The 20,677-nt window shown below is 43.2% G+C and overlaps 1 protein-coding gene across 1 annotated transcript; it reads left to right on the forward strand.

Annotated features, from left to right (window-relative positions):
- Window positions 1-1,941: 1,941 nt before the first annotated feature.
- LOC147208520 (neuronal acetylcholine receptor subunit alpha-3-like) lies at window positions 1,942-19,334 on the forward strand. Its single transcript, XM_086136796.1, has 7 exons — window positions 1,942-2,149; window positions 13,665-13,804; window positions 13,889-13,933; window positions 14,039-14,148; window positions 14,629-14,836; window positions 14,947-15,945; window positions 17,709-19,334. Exons 1-7 carry the CDS (start codon window positions 2,092-2,094, stop codon window positions 17,832-17,834), a joined length of 1,686 nt encoding a protein of 561 aa, XP_085992922.1. The 5' UTR covers window positions 1,942-2,091; the 3' UTR covers window positions 17,835-19,334.
- Window positions 19,335-20,677: the final 1,343 nt, after the last annotated feature.

Consider the following 20,677-nt stretch of genomic DNA (forward strand, 5'->3'; position numbering starts at 1 on the left):
TGAAGGAAATGCGAAGGAAACATCCACCACAAATGCCCGTAAAGTGCCGAATCTGTCTGCCTGCATGTCAATCAAACACACCAAAATCTCTTTACATCACCTGTGGCCGGAATTAGATATAGTTTATATTTTTATATTTTTATTTTTTCAGGCAGGTGCCCCTGTGCTCGGCATGAAAACGGCAGCATTTTCATTTCGATGCCGGCTTAAGTCTAGTCCACCTTGTTTGGGGCTGCGTTGCGTCTCTCTTGGCATTCCGACGCATGGAGCTGCCTCGCCCTAGATGCACATGATAATTTGATCGCAGAGTTTAGTTTAGCTTAAAAATGGATGCATCTTAATTTTCCTGCTGGGTTAAGTCTAGTATAGCATGTTTGAGAATTTGGTTGACACTCACGCTCCGGGGACCGAAGGCATTTTGTATTTACACGCCCCCCGGCGCATCTGCAAATGAGATTATAAAACGGAGACTGTTAGGGAGGGGCCTGCCAGGCAGCCTCCTCAGCCAGGGCGCTCTGCACCTCACACCTGATATTCGCCAGCTCATCACCCACCTGTAGCCCATCTGCTCGTTTAGACTGGCATAAGTTGGCTCCCAAACCATTCCTCAGTGCAAGTTTGTGCCGTCACCATCTGTAGTGAACTCTGTTGGCATCGCCTGCAGTTTTTGTTTCCTGTGTGGACGTTTCCCTGTGGATTCTTCATGCTTCTCCCTGAGTGACATTGCAAAGACTCTTGTAAACAACACCATGTGTTGGCTTCCACCATACCTGCATGTTGTCGTGCAATTGGGGTCACATACACACCTTAACAGTGACTAGATTTTAGACTCGGCCGGCACCAAAAGTAAGATGCGCATGTTTTTATGCCGAGCACATGGACGGCTGCCTACAAAAATTGTGTTTTGTCATGTGTTTTTGGATTACTTAGGACGAAACAGTATACGGGACTGCTCTTCATTATGTCCATGGTTGGCTTGGAATCTCCTTTTAAAGCTAAATGTAGAGTTAGCATATGCGATACACTTCGACATAATATATACCTATTGAAGATTTCCATGTCAGAGATTAACAAAGCAACTCCGTAATTGTTCAGTAAGGAGACACAATAGGCTAGCCATGAATCCAATGCATTTTTGCATAGTGCCCCAATGCAATTATCGCTTTCCATTATTTGATTGGGATGGATAGTGCAGCCCGCACAGCTCTATTACAGAGCTGCAAATGCTTTAAGCTGCCCAAGAATTGCAGTTTGCATAAAATCAATTAAGTGCCTAAATGGGTCATTTCCAGTTTAGCTATTGGTGTATGCAGGTCGGAGTACTCTCTAATAGTGCAGTTAAGTAATAAAAAAACAAAACAAACAAACAAAAAAACCCGTTTATGTTTGAGAGAAACACAAAAAACATTTTTATACAAGAAATGATAATAACTAAATTGTTACTCAGTCTAATAACATTCACGGATTCCAACCATTTAAATGCACATATTACAGTGGAACGTGAAACAAAACAGTCATGAAACGCTCCCAATGACACTTACTTGGAATCTGTGTGATGTGTTAGTTACTTCCTTATGGTTCTAAACTTCTCCTAAAGTTTTATGGAAATCGGGTGGACAACTAGTTTTGTCGCGCACGCAAACGCAACCATGTTGGAAGAAAAAACACCAACAGACGCACGCAACTCCAAATGCGTAACGCTTTCTTGAGCATTTTAACAGACCTCTGGGCGTCCTCGGGCATTATTTGGAAACCGTGACTGCGAACTTACCACCTCTGAGTCACGATGGCTGTGTGAGAGAGAAGAGAAGAGAAGGGAGAGAGAGAGAGAGAGAGAGAGAGAGAGAGAGAGAGAGAGAGAGAGAGAGAGAGAGAGAGAGAGAGCGACCCAAGGAGGGAGGGAGTGATCGAGAAAGGAGGGGAGGCGCCGAAGTTGCCTGGTCAAGCGCACCGCGAGTCCAAACCTCTCCTTCGCGGCGCGTAAAAGAAAAATGCTTCTTTAATCTAAAGCGTGACTGGGTTGCCCTATTCGATCACTGACAGGACATCAAATCAAATCCCGAAGAACGCCCCAGATTGCCCGATGCATCCATGAGTCTTCCCGGGAAAACAAGCGTCGTTCTCCTGCTGGTCCTCATGACAGCGCAAGGTAAGCGCACTGGGTGGTGGTGCACTCACAGAGCAAAAACAACCCCCAAAAGTAGCAATTTACACGCATGTCACTGCTTCGAGTGAATTTGTAAAGAATTGGCTCCATGGTTGGAGTCGGTTTTAGTTGTGTGGGAGCAAAGTGAAGGAATTGCGCATTTATGTCCAATCCAAATAACGCATTCTTTGTAGAGGGGGAAGATAAAGATATAGTGTAGCTGGAAACCAAACTTGAACAGGATGTTATAGATACGGGGATGAGAAAAGACAAGTCGCCCATCAGTTGATGCATCACAAATCAATTGAAGGTAAAGCATTTATATAATATTTATCATGGGGTTGGAGTGGAAATACCGTATGAGAAACAAGTCACTGTGATGCAGTGAAGAGGCTTGTAAAATTCCACGACACTGCAGTTTCACGTTTTCCATGGGAATCAATGGTCATTTATGGGAATAAAGAAGGGATTTACTCAATTGAAGGTCTGCTGTTGATGTTCCCTCGTGTTGTTGGGGAAATATAGAAACCGCAAAAAAAAAAAAAAAATTAAGGAAACACTTGGAGTTATATTGTGCTATTTAAGTTCGGCTTGGCCTCCCTGTGTGGAGTTTGCATGCTTTTCCAGTGCCTGCGTGGATTTTCTCCGGGTACTCCGGTTTCCTCCCACATTCCAAAAACATGCATGGCAGGCTGATTGAACACTCCAAATTGTCCCTAGATGTGAGTGTGGGCGTGGACGGTTGTTCGTCTCTGCGTGCCCTGCGATTGGCTGGCAACTGGTTCAGGGTGTCCCGAAGACAGCTGGGATAAGCTCAAGCACCCCCCGCGACCCTTGTGAGGATAAGCGGACAGAAAAAGAATGAATGAATGAAAGAGTAATTGAGGTACTCTAATACCCTCACATTTGGGGAGCGCTTTATTTTGCATGTATGTCTGCCGATGACAAAATGAAATGCTTGCATTTATTCTTGAATATGATGTCTTGCAATTCAATTGCACTCAATATCTAGTTAATTCCTATTTAAATTCCCATGGAAAGGTTTTGATTTGGAATATTTCCAAAATAACCCATGAAAATTTCCAGAAACATTCCATCCATTTTCAATTCTAGTTCCAATCTAGCAGGTGCAAAGCCAGAAATGTTTGAATGGGGTGGCCAGGGTGATACAAAACCTCGTTGAGTATTTGCGATATTGTGCACACACCCGTCGTTCACATTCTTGTAACAACTTCTGATTGATGGCTTGTTCATTCGAATGAGAGCGAAAGACGTAGTGACATAAAAATCTCTTAATCCTTCACAATTCTAAACAACAAGGGGTCATTCATGTGAAAATGGCAGACAAGTCACTGGTGTAAAAGTCTTCCTCTTGGTGTGGGGGTGGCCAGAGAGTGACAAGAAGTGGCCATAGCCCCCCTTGGCCACGACGTAGCTCTGCCCCTGCAATCCAGTGCAAACTGAGACTTTGTTATTTCCATTCTCTCTGGCAGTTGTACATGTTTTATGCATGCCCTCATTCAGATGCAACTATCCTCAATGTTATGGACAGTGAGTAGATATACAGTATACACATCCATACCTCAATGCCCGAAGCTACTTTGCAGCTTATCGTTTGTATAAAACACATGAATACAAACACAGCTGATGTTGATGCGATCTGCAGGGATGTGGGTCCCCGTGCAAACGCACAGGCCACAGGTCATTGTTAGGCAGAGGAAAGAGGCCCTCAATGTGAAAGCGATGTTGTGTTGCTTGACAGAACTTATTGTGTTGAACAATCTTCTGACCTTCTCTAAACTGGATGATTTATATTTCACTTTGGGATGCTTAATAGATCCTTCCACACAACATGGGATGGCCATTCATCCATTGGCTTAGTTCAGCGTTTGTGTCTGCTCCTTGCTCCCTGTGAATGCTTTCATTTGATATTCGTGTTTGGTTGTTTTTCCCTTTCATTTGATGACTGAAAGTGCATCGGCAGCTGTTACTCAAAAACGTAGGTGTATCGAATAAATATTTGATATTTTGAAGTGGACATACTCAGACCTTTGTCTGAATAATGATGACTTTGCAGAGCCAATATGTTCCTTTTATGTCTTGGCGACCCACGTTGAACAGTACATGCAGGAAAAATTTAATTTTGTCAAAACGAACATTAGTTGTAGTAGTAGGAAGTAGGTGTGTTTTATATTTATCACATTCACTATGACATGGAATGTATTCTGTTGGTTTAAATTAGTCACTAAGGTGGTCCAATAACTCATGATTTCTAATATTCGTGGTTCCACCAGATTTTTTTGTGTGCTTTTAATCTAAATAACTACTTTTGTCATGGGTTCCTCAAGTGACTCCACAGAGGGCCATTTCAGAAGTGGTAATTTAATTTCCTGAATTTCATTTAATTTAGTTAAGTGAAGCTAAGTTCCCAGGAGATGATCTTCTCTTGTGAATAGAAAGTCCACAGCATAATGAGCATATTTCCAGATGATATATACGGTACATGTATTAACATTTTTAAGTAGCAATAATGTTAATTTTGGTGTTCTGACCGCTTCAACAGCGCTTTTTCAGCCTGTCACTCAAACTCTGCAGGGTGTGACATGGCTACTGCATCTGTTGGGAATCGCTGCTCATGCTAAAAACCTCTGATTTTAAAAGTTGCAGCCAAAAGATTCAAAGTCTTCCCCAGGAAAGAAGTGCAGCACAGAGATAAGAAGTACTTTGGTTCTTATGAATGTTTTGTTATGCGCAAATATTTTTAAGCTTTTCACTTTCAAAGACCCAAGCAGAAATAAATATAACGTTACCCACACCACCCCTCGCGAGCAGTGCTGAATACTTCACCTACTTCGACACCAAGTTAGTATTCTGACAAAAGAGAGCAAAGAAGAGGACATCTACTGCGAGTCGTCGTGGTTCTCTTGGTTATTTGGGTTAAAACCTGGAACACCCTCCCCACCCCCCGACCTCCCAAAACAAAAAACAGGATTCTGCCCTCTCCTTCTTTGCCCAATCCCTCGATGGCTAGGATGATTCTGAACTGGACTGTGTGTACCTGTAATAGTCTGAAGAAACCCACACACTCCTGTCATCCATGATCGGATAATTTGTGAACAGAAGAGATGAAACGCTGAACCTGCAGTCAGTAGCATCAAGCAGTTTCCGTAGAATAATCGTACTCTGGTGGCTTGGAGGTGTGCGGCACAAAGCCCTAATATTCGATGCAGTTATGACATTCAAAAAAGTGAGTCGGGCTGTGGGTTGGTGATGGTGCACATCAGCACATTTTGAAGATGAGACAGTGTCTTAAGGTTTAGGATTTAGTGATTGAAATCAGCTGAATTGCATAATATGTTTTAGCGGCCCACAGCCGTTTGCCTGATGAAGCAGCTTAGAGGAATGTCCGGCCAAACTGGCATGAAAGTGATTTGTTGTGGGTTTTGGGCTTGACCCTTTATCTTCATGTTTGTTTTTATTGGGGGGGGGGGGCTTGTTAGTACTGTAACAAAGCCTATAAAGGAGATACATCAAGCTGGCTGATCAAATTGAAAGAAGCAGAATACAACAGAAGGCTGTATAAATTATTAATTCTTTCATTCATTTTCCGAACCGCTTCATCCTCACTAGGGTCACGAGGGGTGCTGGAGCCTATCGCAGCTGTCTTCTGGCAGCAGGCGGGGGACACCCTGAACCGGTTGCCAGCATGGCACACAGAGACAAACAACCATCCGCGCTCACACTCACACCTAGGGACAATTTAGAGTGTTCAATCAGCCTGCCATGCATGTTTTTGGAATGTGGGAGGAAACCGGAGTAGACAGGTTAGTTTTACCCTACTGATAATGTGTTGTCGCAATAGCAATCCTGCTCAGTACGAGAGGAACCGCAGGTTCAGACATTTGGTGTATGTGCTTGGCTGAGGAGCCATTGGTGCGAGGCTACCATCTGCGGGATTATGACTGAACGCCTCTAAGTCAGAATCCCGCCCAGACGCGGCGATACCGTAGCGCCGCCGCCCCCCGGTTGGTCAAGGTTAGCGGGCGGGGGGACCCCGCCCCCCGGCCGCGCGGAACGCCATTCGACACTGGGCTGGGGTGCGCCCGGATGATGGGTGCCCCTTCTCCGGTTTATCACACCGCATGTTTGTGGAGAGCATGGTGCTAAATGAACGGAGTAGAAAACCCACGTAGGCCCGGGGAGAACATGCAAACTCCACACAGGGAGGCCAGAGCTGGAATTGAACCCAGTACCTCTGCACTGTGAAGTCGACGTGCTAACCCCTGGACTACCGGGCCGCACCCATATAAATTATCCATCCATTTTCCGAACCGCTTGATCCTCACTAGGGTCGCGGGGGGTGCTGGAGCCTATCCCAGCCATCTCCGGGCAGTAGGCGGGGGACACCCTGAATCAGTTGCCAGCCAATCGCAGGGCACACAGAGACGAACAACCATCCACGCCCACACTCACACCTAGGGACAATTTAGAGCGTCCAATCAGCCTGACATGCATGTTTTTGGAATGTGGGAGGAAACCGGAGCACCCGGAGAAAACCCACGCAAGCCCGGGGAGCACATGCAAACTCCACACAGGGAGGCCAGAGCTGGAATTGAACCCGGTACCTCTGCACTGTGAAGTCGACGTGCTAACCCCTGGACTACCGGGCCGCACCCATATAAATTAAATTAATAAAAAGAATTTGAACAAATCACTTTGATACTGTTAAACATTATCGCAACAATTATTTGGTGTGAAAGCAAACTTGTGTTGAGCAACATGGCCGGAGCACTGCTTTACACACCCGGAAAGTAAAATCACCTTTGGCTTTGGTTTCTCCCTTTTGAGCAGCTTTGTTTCCACTAAGCCTGTATGGCTTGAATGTGCTTGCAAAGAGATGTCTCATAGCATCACACCGTCACCAAGTCTGACAGGCAATCAGTGAAAAGGCGTGTGGTTGCACGTGGCTTAAGGCCCATGCAGGGGGGCTGTTGGATCTCCTTATTACGATTGCCTTATGACTATTGCCACTGAGGCCCCTCATCCCGCTCCCCCCACACCCATGCCACTTCCATACACACATTCTGAATTACAACTGCATGCAGAAGCAGAGGTCTCACTCTACCACCCATGGATTGGATTACTTTCATTATGCCTCTTACAACATGAACACACACACTGCCAGTGCTGCATTTGAGACTTGTGGGATGTCTGGCAATTTGGAATTTAGAAGGTGCAGTCTCAAAGCCTTGCGGTCAAATACAAGCAAGAAACTTGGCTGACTCAGGTGTAACGTTATCTTTGCTTTGTTTGTTAAAAGTCAATTTCATTATAAACATCTTTTTTTTTTTTGCAAATATGTAACACAATGGTCAATCAACAGACTGATTTCAATGCAAAGCACATTTCTTAAATGGTCCGATTGAGTACACATTTCAGAAGCCCGGTTATTTGCTGGGAATAGGGACCGAGCTCTATTGCAAAAAGGAAAAGAATGCAAATAACGCCCACCCCGCTCCATAAAGCTTTATGAGACACCTCAGCATGGTTGCAAAGTACTACTTATGTCAAAATAAAACTCTTCAATTTACTTCACCATGGATCCTTGCCACCAAGATGTCAATAGATGCCAACAAAGCACTACTCATTGTGTCCCAAGGAAACACCTTCCACATAGTTTCTTGCTAACAAGATGCCATGAGATGTCAGTAAAGCATGACTTTTGTCAAAATGAAGCTCCTCAATCAATTTCAACATTGTTCCTTGGCACTATGATGTCCTAACATGAAGGCAAAGCAATACTTTTATTGTACAACAGCAAAATCCGTTTGGATCAACTTCTACTGTGAGTGATATTCCATTGCAATATTCCTAGACTGAGGTATGACTTTCTCCAAGGGATTAGACAACAGTCGATCAATGTCACACTGAAATTTTGTAGTCTACATCCGCAATGATGATGAAGACCGACTGTATCACAATGGCCATTCCCGGTTGTAACTTAGCACCCACTTATAGTGTCAGCTCACGCCCATGTGAACACTGATGATTCGCTAATGTTGTGTGTAATCACCTCCCCTGTTTTGACCGCACTGCAGACACCAGAAGACATTAGCAGCGCTCACTCCATTAGCTGCAGCTGCCAGTGCAACACGTTCTCTTACCAAGATGTCGATTCTCACACTTTGAATTTGTAATTCTCAAATCGTCAGGACAATTGTGTCTCAAACATCACACAGGCTTTAGTGGTTCACATCACTTTAACCCTGTGGGCCCTTTTGCATTAGGTTTCAATATTAGCAATGGCTAGTTTATTTATACATGGATGACAGTTTATAATGGTAAACAAAACGTGGTTAAAAAAATAATGCAGCAAATGAATGTGTGTGTGTGTGGGGGGGGGGGGGGGGGGGGGTCTGTGCATGTGTGTGTGTGTTTTGAAGGAGCTGCTTTTTCCAGCCGAATGGAAAATTAGAAGCCCATCATATCAGAGGCTGACCAGCGTCCCAGAATGTCTTGTCTTGTGGGGTTCCAATAACTACAATAGAAGAGTAATTACAAAATGACAGCCTGCAGTATCTCATACAAATGTAAAAGGACCAAAAGGTCTTGATAATGTGATGATTGCTAATTGCTGATGTCAACAAAAGCACCACCCCTTTCCCAAAATGTTCCTAGTTGTCTGTTTCTCATGGCAACAGTTTTGACCTTCGCTTAGTCATGTTTGGCTTTGTCCATCATAAGATGGTTCTGTGTTGTGTTTCTGACCCAAATGCCCTTCCCCTTCCCTCTCCCTCGTGCTGTGCTCCCACTTCACATTTTACCTGCAGGGCTTCTTGGCTCTCTGTCTTCCCCCCTCATCCAACACATCTCTCTGTGTTCACTGGAGATGAAACACCCAAAGAAATGTACATCTGTCTTTTTCTGTGTCAAGCGTTAGTCTCTTGCCTGATCTGACCTTGCTTATTGTTTGACTTCACCTCACTTACGCACCTTTTTTTGCCAAGTTGATATATGGAATTTAGGGAGGTAAAGTGGAGGGAACAAACAAAACACACACTTTGCTTGAAATTTCATAAATATATTTGTACATATGATACAAAAACTTTTAACTGTGTATCGAAAGTGACTTGCTGATTTTGTTTTCTTCAGAAACACAAATAAAGGGTAATTTTTCAAAGATGATGATTTTTCTGTCAATTACAGTATTTGATGGTTCAGGCTTGACAGAGTTCAAACAAACAACACCCTACATTTTCCTTCCAAACATATTTTAGCTTTGAGACATCTCGTCTTTGTACGTTAAATTAACGTTCGCAGTGAATCAGACATCAACTCCCACATCCTCAGAGATGAAAGCGCGCAAAGCAAGAGGCCACTGAATTTCATGCATCACTGAAACAAATATCGATGTTGTTTGAGGCAGAGGTGAGAGAAGGTGTGTGGCACACACCGACACACAAAAACACACACACTGTCAACCGTGTATTATTGGCGGGTAATTAGTTTCTTCAGAGTGCCCAGCACTTGCTCCAAGCCTCATCCTGTTAAGCACATGCCTGATCAAAGAGCCTCCCACAGGCTTTGGCTCTTTGGGCTCCTGGAGCCATGAGATATGGAGGCACACTGGCTAATTCTCAATCACTGTGGCTATTTGAGGCCGAACACGCGTGACTGCTCAACTGGTTTTCAGTCGCCAGAGAACAAAGACTTTGTCATGTTGTCATCGCGTTCACGTCTGTTACTCTCAGGCTCATTTTGAGGAGCAAAAATGTCTGTGGTTATTCAGTCAAGTCAACCTTGAGAAATATGAGCAGGTTTCATGAGGTGAGAAGAAACCATTTAAACTTAAGTGTGGATTAGTAAATGCACGCTTTTGCACAAACCGGTTTCATTCATGCATATGTTTTTTGTAGCACTTGCCCACATGAGAGTCATGGATGAGATTGAGCCTATCTCAGCTGACTTTGGGCAAGATAGGTCAGGTACACCCTGGACTGGTGCTCAGTCACAGTGAGCTGATATGAAATCTTGACAGAACATCTAAAGTCATGATTGTTTTACCACTGAGTGTGTTGCTGTCACACGTGCCTCCATGAACACACTTTTAGAGTTGCACAAACCAAACCTTTCTTTTTAAAAGCCTGAAACAATATACCACTGTGTTGCATGTGGTAAAAGTTGGACACAGGCTCAACAGTGGCTAAAGGTTATAATTAACTTTTTTTTTGAATCGCTACTTATGTTCTTTGCGGGAGAGGGAATAATGAGAATCAAAGTTCCAGTGTAAGAAATAAGAAACAGCCCAAACGTATTTTTCAACAGTGAACACAAGGTCGAATTAATTGACTGATGATAATTGCTCTGCTTTCCCCTCACCCAATTAGAGGCTTAGGCAAGGTTGTGGGAGTGCGCGGAGTGTAAGCAGGTACCAGGCATTGAGATTGTGAAAGTGTCTCAGGAGGGCGACTGTTTCATTACTCCAGAAGACTCAGCTCGCCTCCGCGTTGACCCCAGGAAACTTTTGGAAAGCCATTTTACCATGCGCCAACTTTCCCCAGATGCAAAAATGGAAAAAAGTGTCAAATCTTCATAACCGTAAATTCAGTATGCCTTACATATTATATTCTTTCCGGTGAAACACTGTTTCATTTGTGTCCCATTCCAATAAGCATATATATATATATATATACATATACATACATACGGACACGCACAACAAACAACAACCGTGAATTTGGGGATGGGTAAAAGGCAGTGAAGTGTGGTGACGTTCATGGCTGGTGAGGCAGTGAGTCGAATCTAGAAATGTATCAGCCAAACAAAGGGGCATCTTTGGAATTAAATTTGCAGGCGTGCAATAGATACTGGGAAACTGTTATTTTCATTGCATGATTAGGGAGGACTGGAGAGTCAAAACAAACATGATATATTCAGCATTGTGATGCGTTTAAGCATATAAATTGAGGATACAGTGTAACATTAATAATTGCTTTAAATGGAAGAAAACATAATGACCAGTCATCGTTTTTTCAATTAGATGTTTGGGGTCCCACTGGAAATCTTGGGGCCCCAGGCAATTCCCTGCCTTTGCCTAATGCTTAGTCTGGCTTTGTGTGGCAAAGTACTGTCTGCCTTATCTTATGCCTTTTTTAAAAAATATCTGTTATTTTATGCAATCAGCAAATATTGGAGATTTAAAGAGAGACAAAAACAAGCCCTTGCCAAAACAAGCCTCCTCAGTCCGGTTGTTGAGAGATTGTGCAATTCCAGGTAAGGTGATGTTGCCTACTGCCACACTTCATCTCTCTCCCATTTACTGTTTATATTTGGACTGGAAATTCAATTCAGTAGTTTCAACTATGAAATCATGGACATTTTGGGACCCCCCCTAAAAAAAGTCATTACAAAGCACAGACCAGAAACACTAAAATTGAACTAATTTCAGGGAAGGCTTTGTCGCCCCTGACCACATGTCCATAACAAAGCAGGTTTACAACCCCCCCCCCCCCCCCCCCCCCCCCCAGCTGTTACATTCTTGCACAGCGTTAAATTGTAGTGCCAATTGTCTCAGCTTTGCCACTGTCTCACACTTTGATCTTTTGTGGTACACTTCAGATTGAGGTGGCAGTAAGGTAACCTTTCCAATAAATCAGCTCCGTTATTTCCCTGGACAGGTCAGAATAGCGGAGAAACACAAGCCAAGAGCCAGATGCGCACACAACAACACAGCCTTTAATGTCGGATGTATACATTCTGTCATCATGCGTAGTCCCCAGGACATTAAAGGTAAAACTTCTTTATGACTTTTAGAGGCTAAAGTCATAAAGAAGTTGTCTAAACTTTAGACAGCATATAGGCCTCAGTAGACTCAGCTTTATGTGGTGTTTATTAATAGCTAACTATAACAACTATGTTGCTGAACACATGCAATCTATGCAGCACTTTTTCGCACTGCAAATCTACAAAAGGCTTATTTAAAGATGATCAGATAAGAATACAAAAAATGGGGTTTGAAAATGATAAAATACAATCCATCTTCATTTCACAACAGCTGCAGCTGCCAGAAAGCTCTTTCCAGAACATTTAACGCAAAATAAAAACAATTCAACAGAACACATAACATCGACAATAATACAATTGGAACAATTATTCCTCCGCACGCCTTGTAGAAGTGGTTATAGATGAAAGAGGAGAGACTCAAAGTCTCCTCTCACGAGGACCTCCCAAAGTGCTTTTGGAAGATATTCTATGAAAGGGACATGTTTTATTCATTCTATGGTGAATGTAGCTTTTTGCGCGCACGTACATGGGATTGTGCTCCAACTGCCCGATCAGTGAAGCACATTGACCTCCATATATACTGTATATATAGTGGGTAGTGCAGCACAGGATGTACAGGTTGCTGCACTTGGGGTGGAGTTGAATTGTGTGTGCATCATTTCTCAGCTTAAAAGCCTTGATGGAAGCATCACCCTTGAAGTAATGTGGCTTGATCATTTGTTATTTGCCTACAGTATGCTTGCTCTGATTGACTTCTATTGGTGACACCGAACTGAGGCATCGTCTTTTTCTGTTGCGACATGACTGTGTCTCACTGCGCAATGCAAGGTCAACGAAGGCATGCTTGGTTGAGTTTGGTGCAGAAGAAGTGATTGCTGACCTCACAAATCGTCCATATTTTCCATCATGAATCATGCTGGAGCTAATGGGTTTGGATATGGATGCTGATAATTTTGATGACTCATGTTTGTATCTAAATGAAGACGTTGGAGCTTTGTTAGGACACTGGTGCATTGTACTGGTGGTGTGAGTGTTCACTGTCCCAAGCGAGGCAACATTTTCTGCTCGGACAGGCGTGAGGCGGTCTGTATGCCATCCCACGCAGCAGTGTTACTCCTGGCACTTTTCCACAATGTGACCTTCAGTCCAGCCTTACAATGTTCATGCACATATGTACACTAGGCCTCAAAGTGTTTAACAGTAGTTTGCTGTATATTTCGGGTGCATAGCAAATATCAACAAACTGTATTTGACAATTCCTGATGGCACGAAGTCATGCAGATTCTGCAGCTGTTGGCTTCAAGGACACCGTCTTTACAATCCCTCATCGGTGTGACATCTTTTGACACCATAGTCACTCTTCATTGACTCTTGAAAATCCCGAAGTAATTTATTAAGCTCTATTTCTGTTTCACGTACACATTTAAACAAAAAGATCCCCCAACTTTTATCATTGCCAGTCAATTGTCGAAACATTTCCTCGATATTATTAAAGATCGTGTTTGCTTTAATTTTTATGTGCTATCTATAATTTCCTTTTGTTATTTTTAACAAAGATCATCATCTGCTTCGATCTTTTTCTAAAGGGGAAGCACATTTACAGAGCCAGAGTGTAGCGCCTAGTGGAAAACAACATTGACATGATTGGATTTAATGAATGTTCAACAGACCAAATACTGTATTCCCATTTAATAAATGCTGTTCAAACTGTTTGTCTTTGAATTTCTTTCATTAGGCTGTTTTGCATCCAAAGCAGAGGACCGTTTATTTCGGAGGTTATTCCGAAGGTACAACCAGTTCATCCGACCAGTGGAGAACGTGTCTGATCCGGTCACGGTGGAGTTCGAGGTGTCCATCTCTCAACTGGTCAAAGTGGTAAAGAGAACCTAAAACATCATTCTGAGAAGAAAATGCCAAAATGTGTTTTAAAAGGCTATGTAACAATTATTTTCGTTTCAGGATGAGGTGAATCAAATCATGGAAACCAATCTCTGGCTGAGACATGTGAGTCGCACTCATGGGTCACCCCTAATATTCTTCCTGATTATTGACAAGTAATGCTGTGCCAAAAAAATTATTTGGGCTATTTTTTTTTCTTCTGCTGTCTAGGTTTGGAATGACTATAAGCTAAGATGGGCACCGGTTGAGTATGATGGAATTGAGTTTATCAGAGTTCCATCCAATAAGATATGGAGGCCAGACATTGTTTTATACAATAAGTAAGTTTGATTCATCAGTTAGTCAATGTTTTTATCATCTTTGTCATGACAATGCGTCAGACTAGAATAGATTGCTAAAGGTCCACTGCATGTACTGTATTTATGTTGTTGATGCACCCACTTATAAGGGAGACGGAACTTTCAGTCTAATTTTGATGTCAGTGGCGTTATACTGAAATGGTAGGGAACACATTTTCAAGGCTGTCTCATACTCAAATTAGGCTGCAAAATGAGAGATGGGTGTTGTGGGTTACATTTTCAATATTTGACACAGAACAGATTAAACCCTGATTAAATGACATAATACTCTGTTATTGCATGTATGTACTGTCTGCTGAAGAGATTTACCTCACCACGGCACTTTAATAAGCAGGCCTCATTTTCGTATTTAGCTCACCGTGTGCTGACCTTTCCAGTTAAATGTTGTGAAGACCTTTACGTGGAATGACATTTGGGTTTCTTGGGTCTGCTTTCTTGAAGTGCCGTGGGGGATTTTCTGGTGGAGGACAAGACCAAGGCTCTGTTGAAGTTCGATGGTACCATCACTTGGGTTCCTCCGGCTATCTTTAAATCCTCCTGCCCCATGGACATCACCTACTTCCCTTTTGACTACCAGAACTGCTCCATGAAATTTGGCTCATGGACCTATGACAAAGCCAAGATCGACCTGGTGCTCATTGGCTCAAAGGTATGAATGTCTCAAAATGCCATTCTGTGAAACCAATTATCTCGTGTAACATTATATGCCCTTAAAAACAACTTGTGGCTTCCGTTGAATTCAAATTTGTAATGACCTAGGTGAACCTCAAAGACTTCTGGGAAAGCGGAGAATGGGAGATCATTGATGCGCCCGGTTACAAGCACGACATCAAGTATAACTGCTGCGAGGAGATCTACCCAGACATCACGTACTCCTTCTACATCCGCCGCCTGCCGCTCTTCTACACCATCAACCTCATCATCCCCTGCCTTCTCATCTCCTTCCTCACCGTGCTGGTCTTCTACCTCCCATCCGACTGCGGCGAGAAGGTCACCCTGTGCATCTCTGTCCTGCTCTCCCTCACTGTGTTCCTGCTGGTCATCACGGAGACCATCCCCTCCACCTCGCTTGTCATCCCGCTGATCGGGGAGTACCTCCTCTTCACCATGATTTTCGTCACGCTCAGCATTGTCATCACCGTGTTCGTGCTGAATGTTCACTACCGCACCCCCATGACTCACACGATGCCCGAGTGGGTAAGGTCCGTTTTCCTTGGGGTGCTGCCGAGAGTCATGCTGATGAGGCGACCGATTGACCAAGGCGGTTCATCTATTGCCAGCATCACGGCGGGGACGGGAGGAGGAGGGAGCAGCGGCGGGAACAAGAAGAGAAAGAGCAGCGTTGGGAGCGGGTCGGGAAGTGTGAGCGTTGGCGGTATCACAGGGGGCGTGGCGTGCCCACCGCTGGATGGAGGGGCAGGTGGAGGAGGGGCCTCCTCAGTGGGCGGCTCCATGAACTGCATCGAGTACGGTGATATGAACCGCGACAATAAGCGGGATCTAAACAGAAGATGTCCCTACAGAGGCAAGGAAGTTCCCACCCCTGTCCCTCCTTCCAAGGTCCCCCATTCATCTCAGGGCCCTCAGACACAGAGACCCACAGAGTCAGAGCTGCCCAAATTACCAAGGGCCTTGAACTCCCCCTCTCAAGTGAATGCTGTCGTGGCATTCTCTGTCATTTCGCCTGAAGTCAAGCAGGCCATTGAGAGCGTGAAGTACATCGCAGAGAACATGAGGACTCGTAACAAAGCCAAAGAGGTATGTTCAAATTCAATGCTCAGTTGGTACATCACTACTTTAACGTTGCCAATCAAAAACTGAAATGGAAAATGTGACTTCTTATTTTGACTCACACACACACACACACACACACACACACACACACACACACACACACACACACACACACACACACACACACATAAACATAAATAAATAAATATTTTTTTAATCGCATTTAAAAACAATCATCAGAAAAAAATGTCACTTTTTCATTTTCTGATTGCCAACTGAAAACGGAACGAGCGAATAATATACAAATTGTGGACCTTAAAGGCTCAACATAGTGTGATCTATTTTGTGTATTCATAGTTTTAAACAATATTACCAATGGAAGTAATAGTTATAGATCAGACTCAATTGACAATATATAAACTTGCAGGTAAATCTCTAGTATACATTTGGCTAAGCTGTTATTGGTCATTATTAAATTGATACAACTTTATTGTCAAATGTGCTGTACGTATGTGTAACATACAGCACAGATGAAATTTCTTCCCTCTCAACATAAAACAAAAGGAGCCGCTGCGGGTGTCCGCGCCGCAATCAAAAGAAAAGTTAATAAAAAATGACAATAATACAAGACAACTGTATGATTAGATTAGAGCTTCACTGGTATGGCGGCATCACAAACAAAAGAAAAGCGATGCCGTCACTGTACTGAAGTATCATTAGATTTATTGACAGCTCACATTTTTGGAGACAAAGAGCAGTGCGCAGGTCGCCGGGTCCTTTCAAGTGAATGGGTCCAATCAATTGAATGTGAGTCCCATCTTTTTGTCTGTATTGTCGACAATGTCTTCTTTCTGTCGCAACCAGTTGGTTGCTGACTGACATTTTCTCGTGTGCCGCAGCCCGAGAGAGAAAAATGAAAACATTGAAAGATGTCACATCCCAGTTACCAGAGGTCGTGCACATTTGTACAGCCACATTGTTTCTGTTGTTTCCATTTCCTGTTTTGAAAAAAAATTCATTTCTTTTATTTGAACATATAGAAACAGCAGAAAAATGTTTTTAAATGATATTGCGATCTCATGCTTTAAATATCTCAAAAACCTGGCATTTGAACAGGGATGGGGAGGCTATTTATATCCACTGTACATGTGAAGCCCATATTGTATTTCTCTCAAAGAAACACCACATTATTTTCAAGAGATTGGGAGTGACCTTTTGATAGCACCCTCTTAAAAGATTTAAGCAGCAACATCACTGAGGCAGTGGACAAACGTATTATCGACTTCTGGTCTAGACCTCCAATATTAGAGAACCAGAAAGATACACACTGAGGCAAATCCCCAGTGTCCTTTAGCTTGTGTGTGTCTCTATATTGCAGTGTTAGCATGGGGCTAAATAAAGAGAGTAAAGCTCCTTGTTGAAAGGGCTTCTCCTGTCTCGTCCTCACATTCTGGATGGGCCCGATATGTTTGTTGTTGTGAAGAATAATCATGCAGGCTCCTCTCTGGGCACGACAATAGCATTATGGCCACAACAGCCTTGATCCGTTTGTGCGCACCTCAATGATCAAAGTGTATACTGGAGCAAATACGCATGCGCGTGCATACACACACACACACACACACACACACAAACATGTGCACAAATGGTCACTGAGATGCGCTGACCTCATAGTAATACTCTGTACACCTCAGCCAAAATTAGTATTTAAAGATTTCTATTAGTGTATCTTATGAGTATATACAACAAAACTCACTACCTCTAACGTGTTTCTTTGTCGTCATTAGGTGGAAGATGACTGGAAGTACGTCGCCATGGTCATTGACCGGATCTTCCTGTGGGTGTTTGTGATGGTGTGTGTACTGGGAACTCTGGGGCTGTTCCTCCAGCCACTCATCAGCTTTTTTAAATGAATGACACTTTCAGTGGTCACCCACTGTGGGAAAAGTCTCTCCTGCAAGTCTTTCACATCACACGTTCGACTGTCTTCTTTCACCTTCTCTTGTTCCTCCCCGGCACTCATCAGTCATCACCTCTCGTAGTCAACGGCACATCCCTGCACTTGACTTACCCAGAATTCCTCAATCACCCCGGCCTCACCCCAATGATGTGCACGCAAGCCATCTAGTGTACTATGCCCAAAACTGTTAGTAACAAAATAACATCTGCTCTCTTTTTCAATGATTCTGTCCTCAAATGGCACGAATGTCACTTTGTCTTCCTTGAGACACATAGCGGTGTCTATCCTCTTTTCCTTTGATTATTATTTTTTTTTTATGTGCTCTCAGATGTATGGTCCAGTACTGTAAAAAAAAAATCACTGAGGTCAGAATTGCTGCATAAGAGTTCACCACCAGTCTGATATTTCCGCCCTAAAAATTATTCTTATAGGTTTCCCAGACCTTTGAAGTGTTTTAATCTTACACACAGTGATACTTTGACATACGAGTTGAATTCATTCGTGATTATACTGATAACTCAAAATATTTGTATCTCAAATAATCTTTCACTATTGAAATGAATGGAAGTGCCGTTTATGCATCCTAGCCTCCCAAAAAAAAAGAGATTTTTTAAATTGGGAAAAATAGCAAATGATTATATTTTACTTTAAAACATACACAGTTTGCAACATAATTAAATAGAACGGAAAGAATGAAACAATTTGCAACACTTTTTTTTTGCTGTGTTTATTCACAACAAGCCCCATTTTCATTCTCAGTGCAAGTCTTGCGCAAAGTGCAAGCTTACTGTGCACATGGGTGATGTTTTCTGTCTTTTAGCATTTTCATTGATGGGCGCAGGGAAAAATAGGCATTTGTACCGTTGTGGGAGTGAACACAACCGACTTGGTTCCCGGCTAATCAAAGCGACTCGCCTCATTCCCTTTAAATTCAGCACAGGTGAGGCACAGTCTACACGGAGATCAAAGTACGTTTAGAAGGAAATGCAAGCTCTCTAATTGCGGGTGATGTAAAGTTGACTGTTACAAAGGCTTCCACCCCCGATTGTGCATCTGTGTGTGTGCAATCGAGGGAGGAGGGTGGTCACCACATGCCCATTCACAGTGGCCATAACATCTGCAAGTGGAGATCGCCGATCTCCCGCATCTACATGCCACGCTGCATAGGGATCTGTTGAAGATCTGTGTGAAGACCGGAGCCAGCTGGTCAGCGCAGACTTTCAGGCAGGAGGGGGACACTTTTTCAGGCCCGCCGACCTTCTTGATCTTCTGCTGCTTGAAGAGCTGTCTGACATCCTGTTCGTGGATCTCCAGGGCAGGGAATTCGGTCTGGGGTGTGAATAAGGTAGTTTCTGATGGGGGTGGCCAGGTGTGGGAAGTAGAGGGGTCCTTTTCGAAGCTGCAGAAAAACATGTTTAGATCGTGAGCCAGTCCCTTATTGTCCACTGCTTGGGGGGGGGGGGGTATTTTGTAGTTTGTAACTGCTTTCAGGTCATTCCACACGGATGCAGAGTCATGAGCAGAAGTGTTTTTTCAGCCTCTCTGCATTGCGTCTCTTTGCTATATTAATTTTCTTTGTCAATTGGTTTCGGACATGCTTACACAGTGTCTTATCTCCACTTCTAAAGGCCACCAAAATACCAAAAGAAAGAAAGCCACCGATGCGCATGGTAAGACTGAAGTTTGTACTTTAGTTTCATGGGGAAAGGGAACCTGGTCTTAAGGCCAGTCTACTCTCTGTCACCAAATTGTGAGTTGTGCCGGGGATGTGTAATGAAAAATGCCCTCGGTCCGCCGGAACGTCCAGCAAGGCATAACGTGGTCTGACGAATTCTAAAACATGCTTCACTTGACTTGCCTCAGCACAAAAATTTGCATGCGCCAGTTTTTATGCCGAGGGCACCTGCACTGTCAACAAAATCAGGGTTCATAATTCTTTGTGGTTTAATGCTAGCTTGAAGCCTCTTTTTTGAAGACTTTTTCAATATGTGAACAACTGCTACTTGTGAAGTGAGTCGAGTTCACTGTCACAATGCAGTGCTCGTATTTTTGCTTCGAAGTCCAAGCACAAAATCAACCGAACAATGTTTCATATCCTGAAAAAGTCGGGTCGCTCGTATATCACGATACCACTGAATAAGAGAGCACTCAAATTTAATATACTGTATGAGTCAAGATGTGTATGTATTTTTCATGTGCGGTAAGTGCTCTACCAGCCATGGTGATGTCTTTATGGGATAATTGTTCAAATCAAGTAAATACTGTACTGTATTTCAAATGTTTTTTGAGTGTCATTTTCTCATATATTCACACATATAAGGTCAAAATGACAATGTATATCAAATAAACACTGAATAGAGCACAAATGACTTTGTTTACATGCAGTCAATAACCTGTCAAAAACTGAATATTAGCAATATTCCTCTTGTGCAAGTCATGTAAACACACACGAACCACCAAATATGCTCATATTCAAATTTTTGGAAATCTGAATAATTCCTTTCATTACTCCTTATCTAACCCAAATATTTGGTCATAAAGATGTGTATTGGAACACTTGGTTTGTATATTACGCATGGTCTGCTTGCAAGCAATCCTGGTCTTTTGAGTACAGGAACTAGTTATATGTGTGATGTCTGGCGAGCAACCCACTGGAAATACATAAGCAGAGATAAACAAACGTGTTAGAGCTCAGACGCAGCACATAACCACACTTTTGGGGTGAGGAGGAAACTGCTCTCTTAGTGTATTGAAAGTCATGAATATGATGCCCTTTATTGACTGGAGAAATTAATG

Source organism: Hippocampus guttulatus, chromosome 2 (genome assembly GCF_054856545.1).
Source record: "Hippocampus guttulatus isolate MCC_2025c chromosome 2, RoL_Hgut_1.0, whole genome shotgun sequence".
NCBI classification, from domain to species: Eukaryota; Metazoa; Chordata; class Actinopteri; order Syngnathiformes; family Syngnathidae; genus Hippocampus; species Hippocampus guttulatus.

Excerpts from the sequence above, each read along its gene's own strand:
- LOC147208520 (XM_086136796.1), top strand. The coding sequence starts at position 2,092 with ATGAGTCTTCCCGGGAAAACAAGCGTCGTTCTCCTGCTGGTCCTCATG. Across the intron at positions 13,934-14,038 it reads CCAATCTCTGGCTGAGACAT|GTTTGGAATGACTATAAGCT; the intron begins GTGAGTCGCACT and ends TCTGCTGTCTAG. Across the intron at positions 14,149-14,628 it reads GACATTGTTTTATACAATAA|TGCCGTGGGGGATTTTCTGG; the intron begins GTAAGTTTGATT and ends GCTTTCTTGAAG.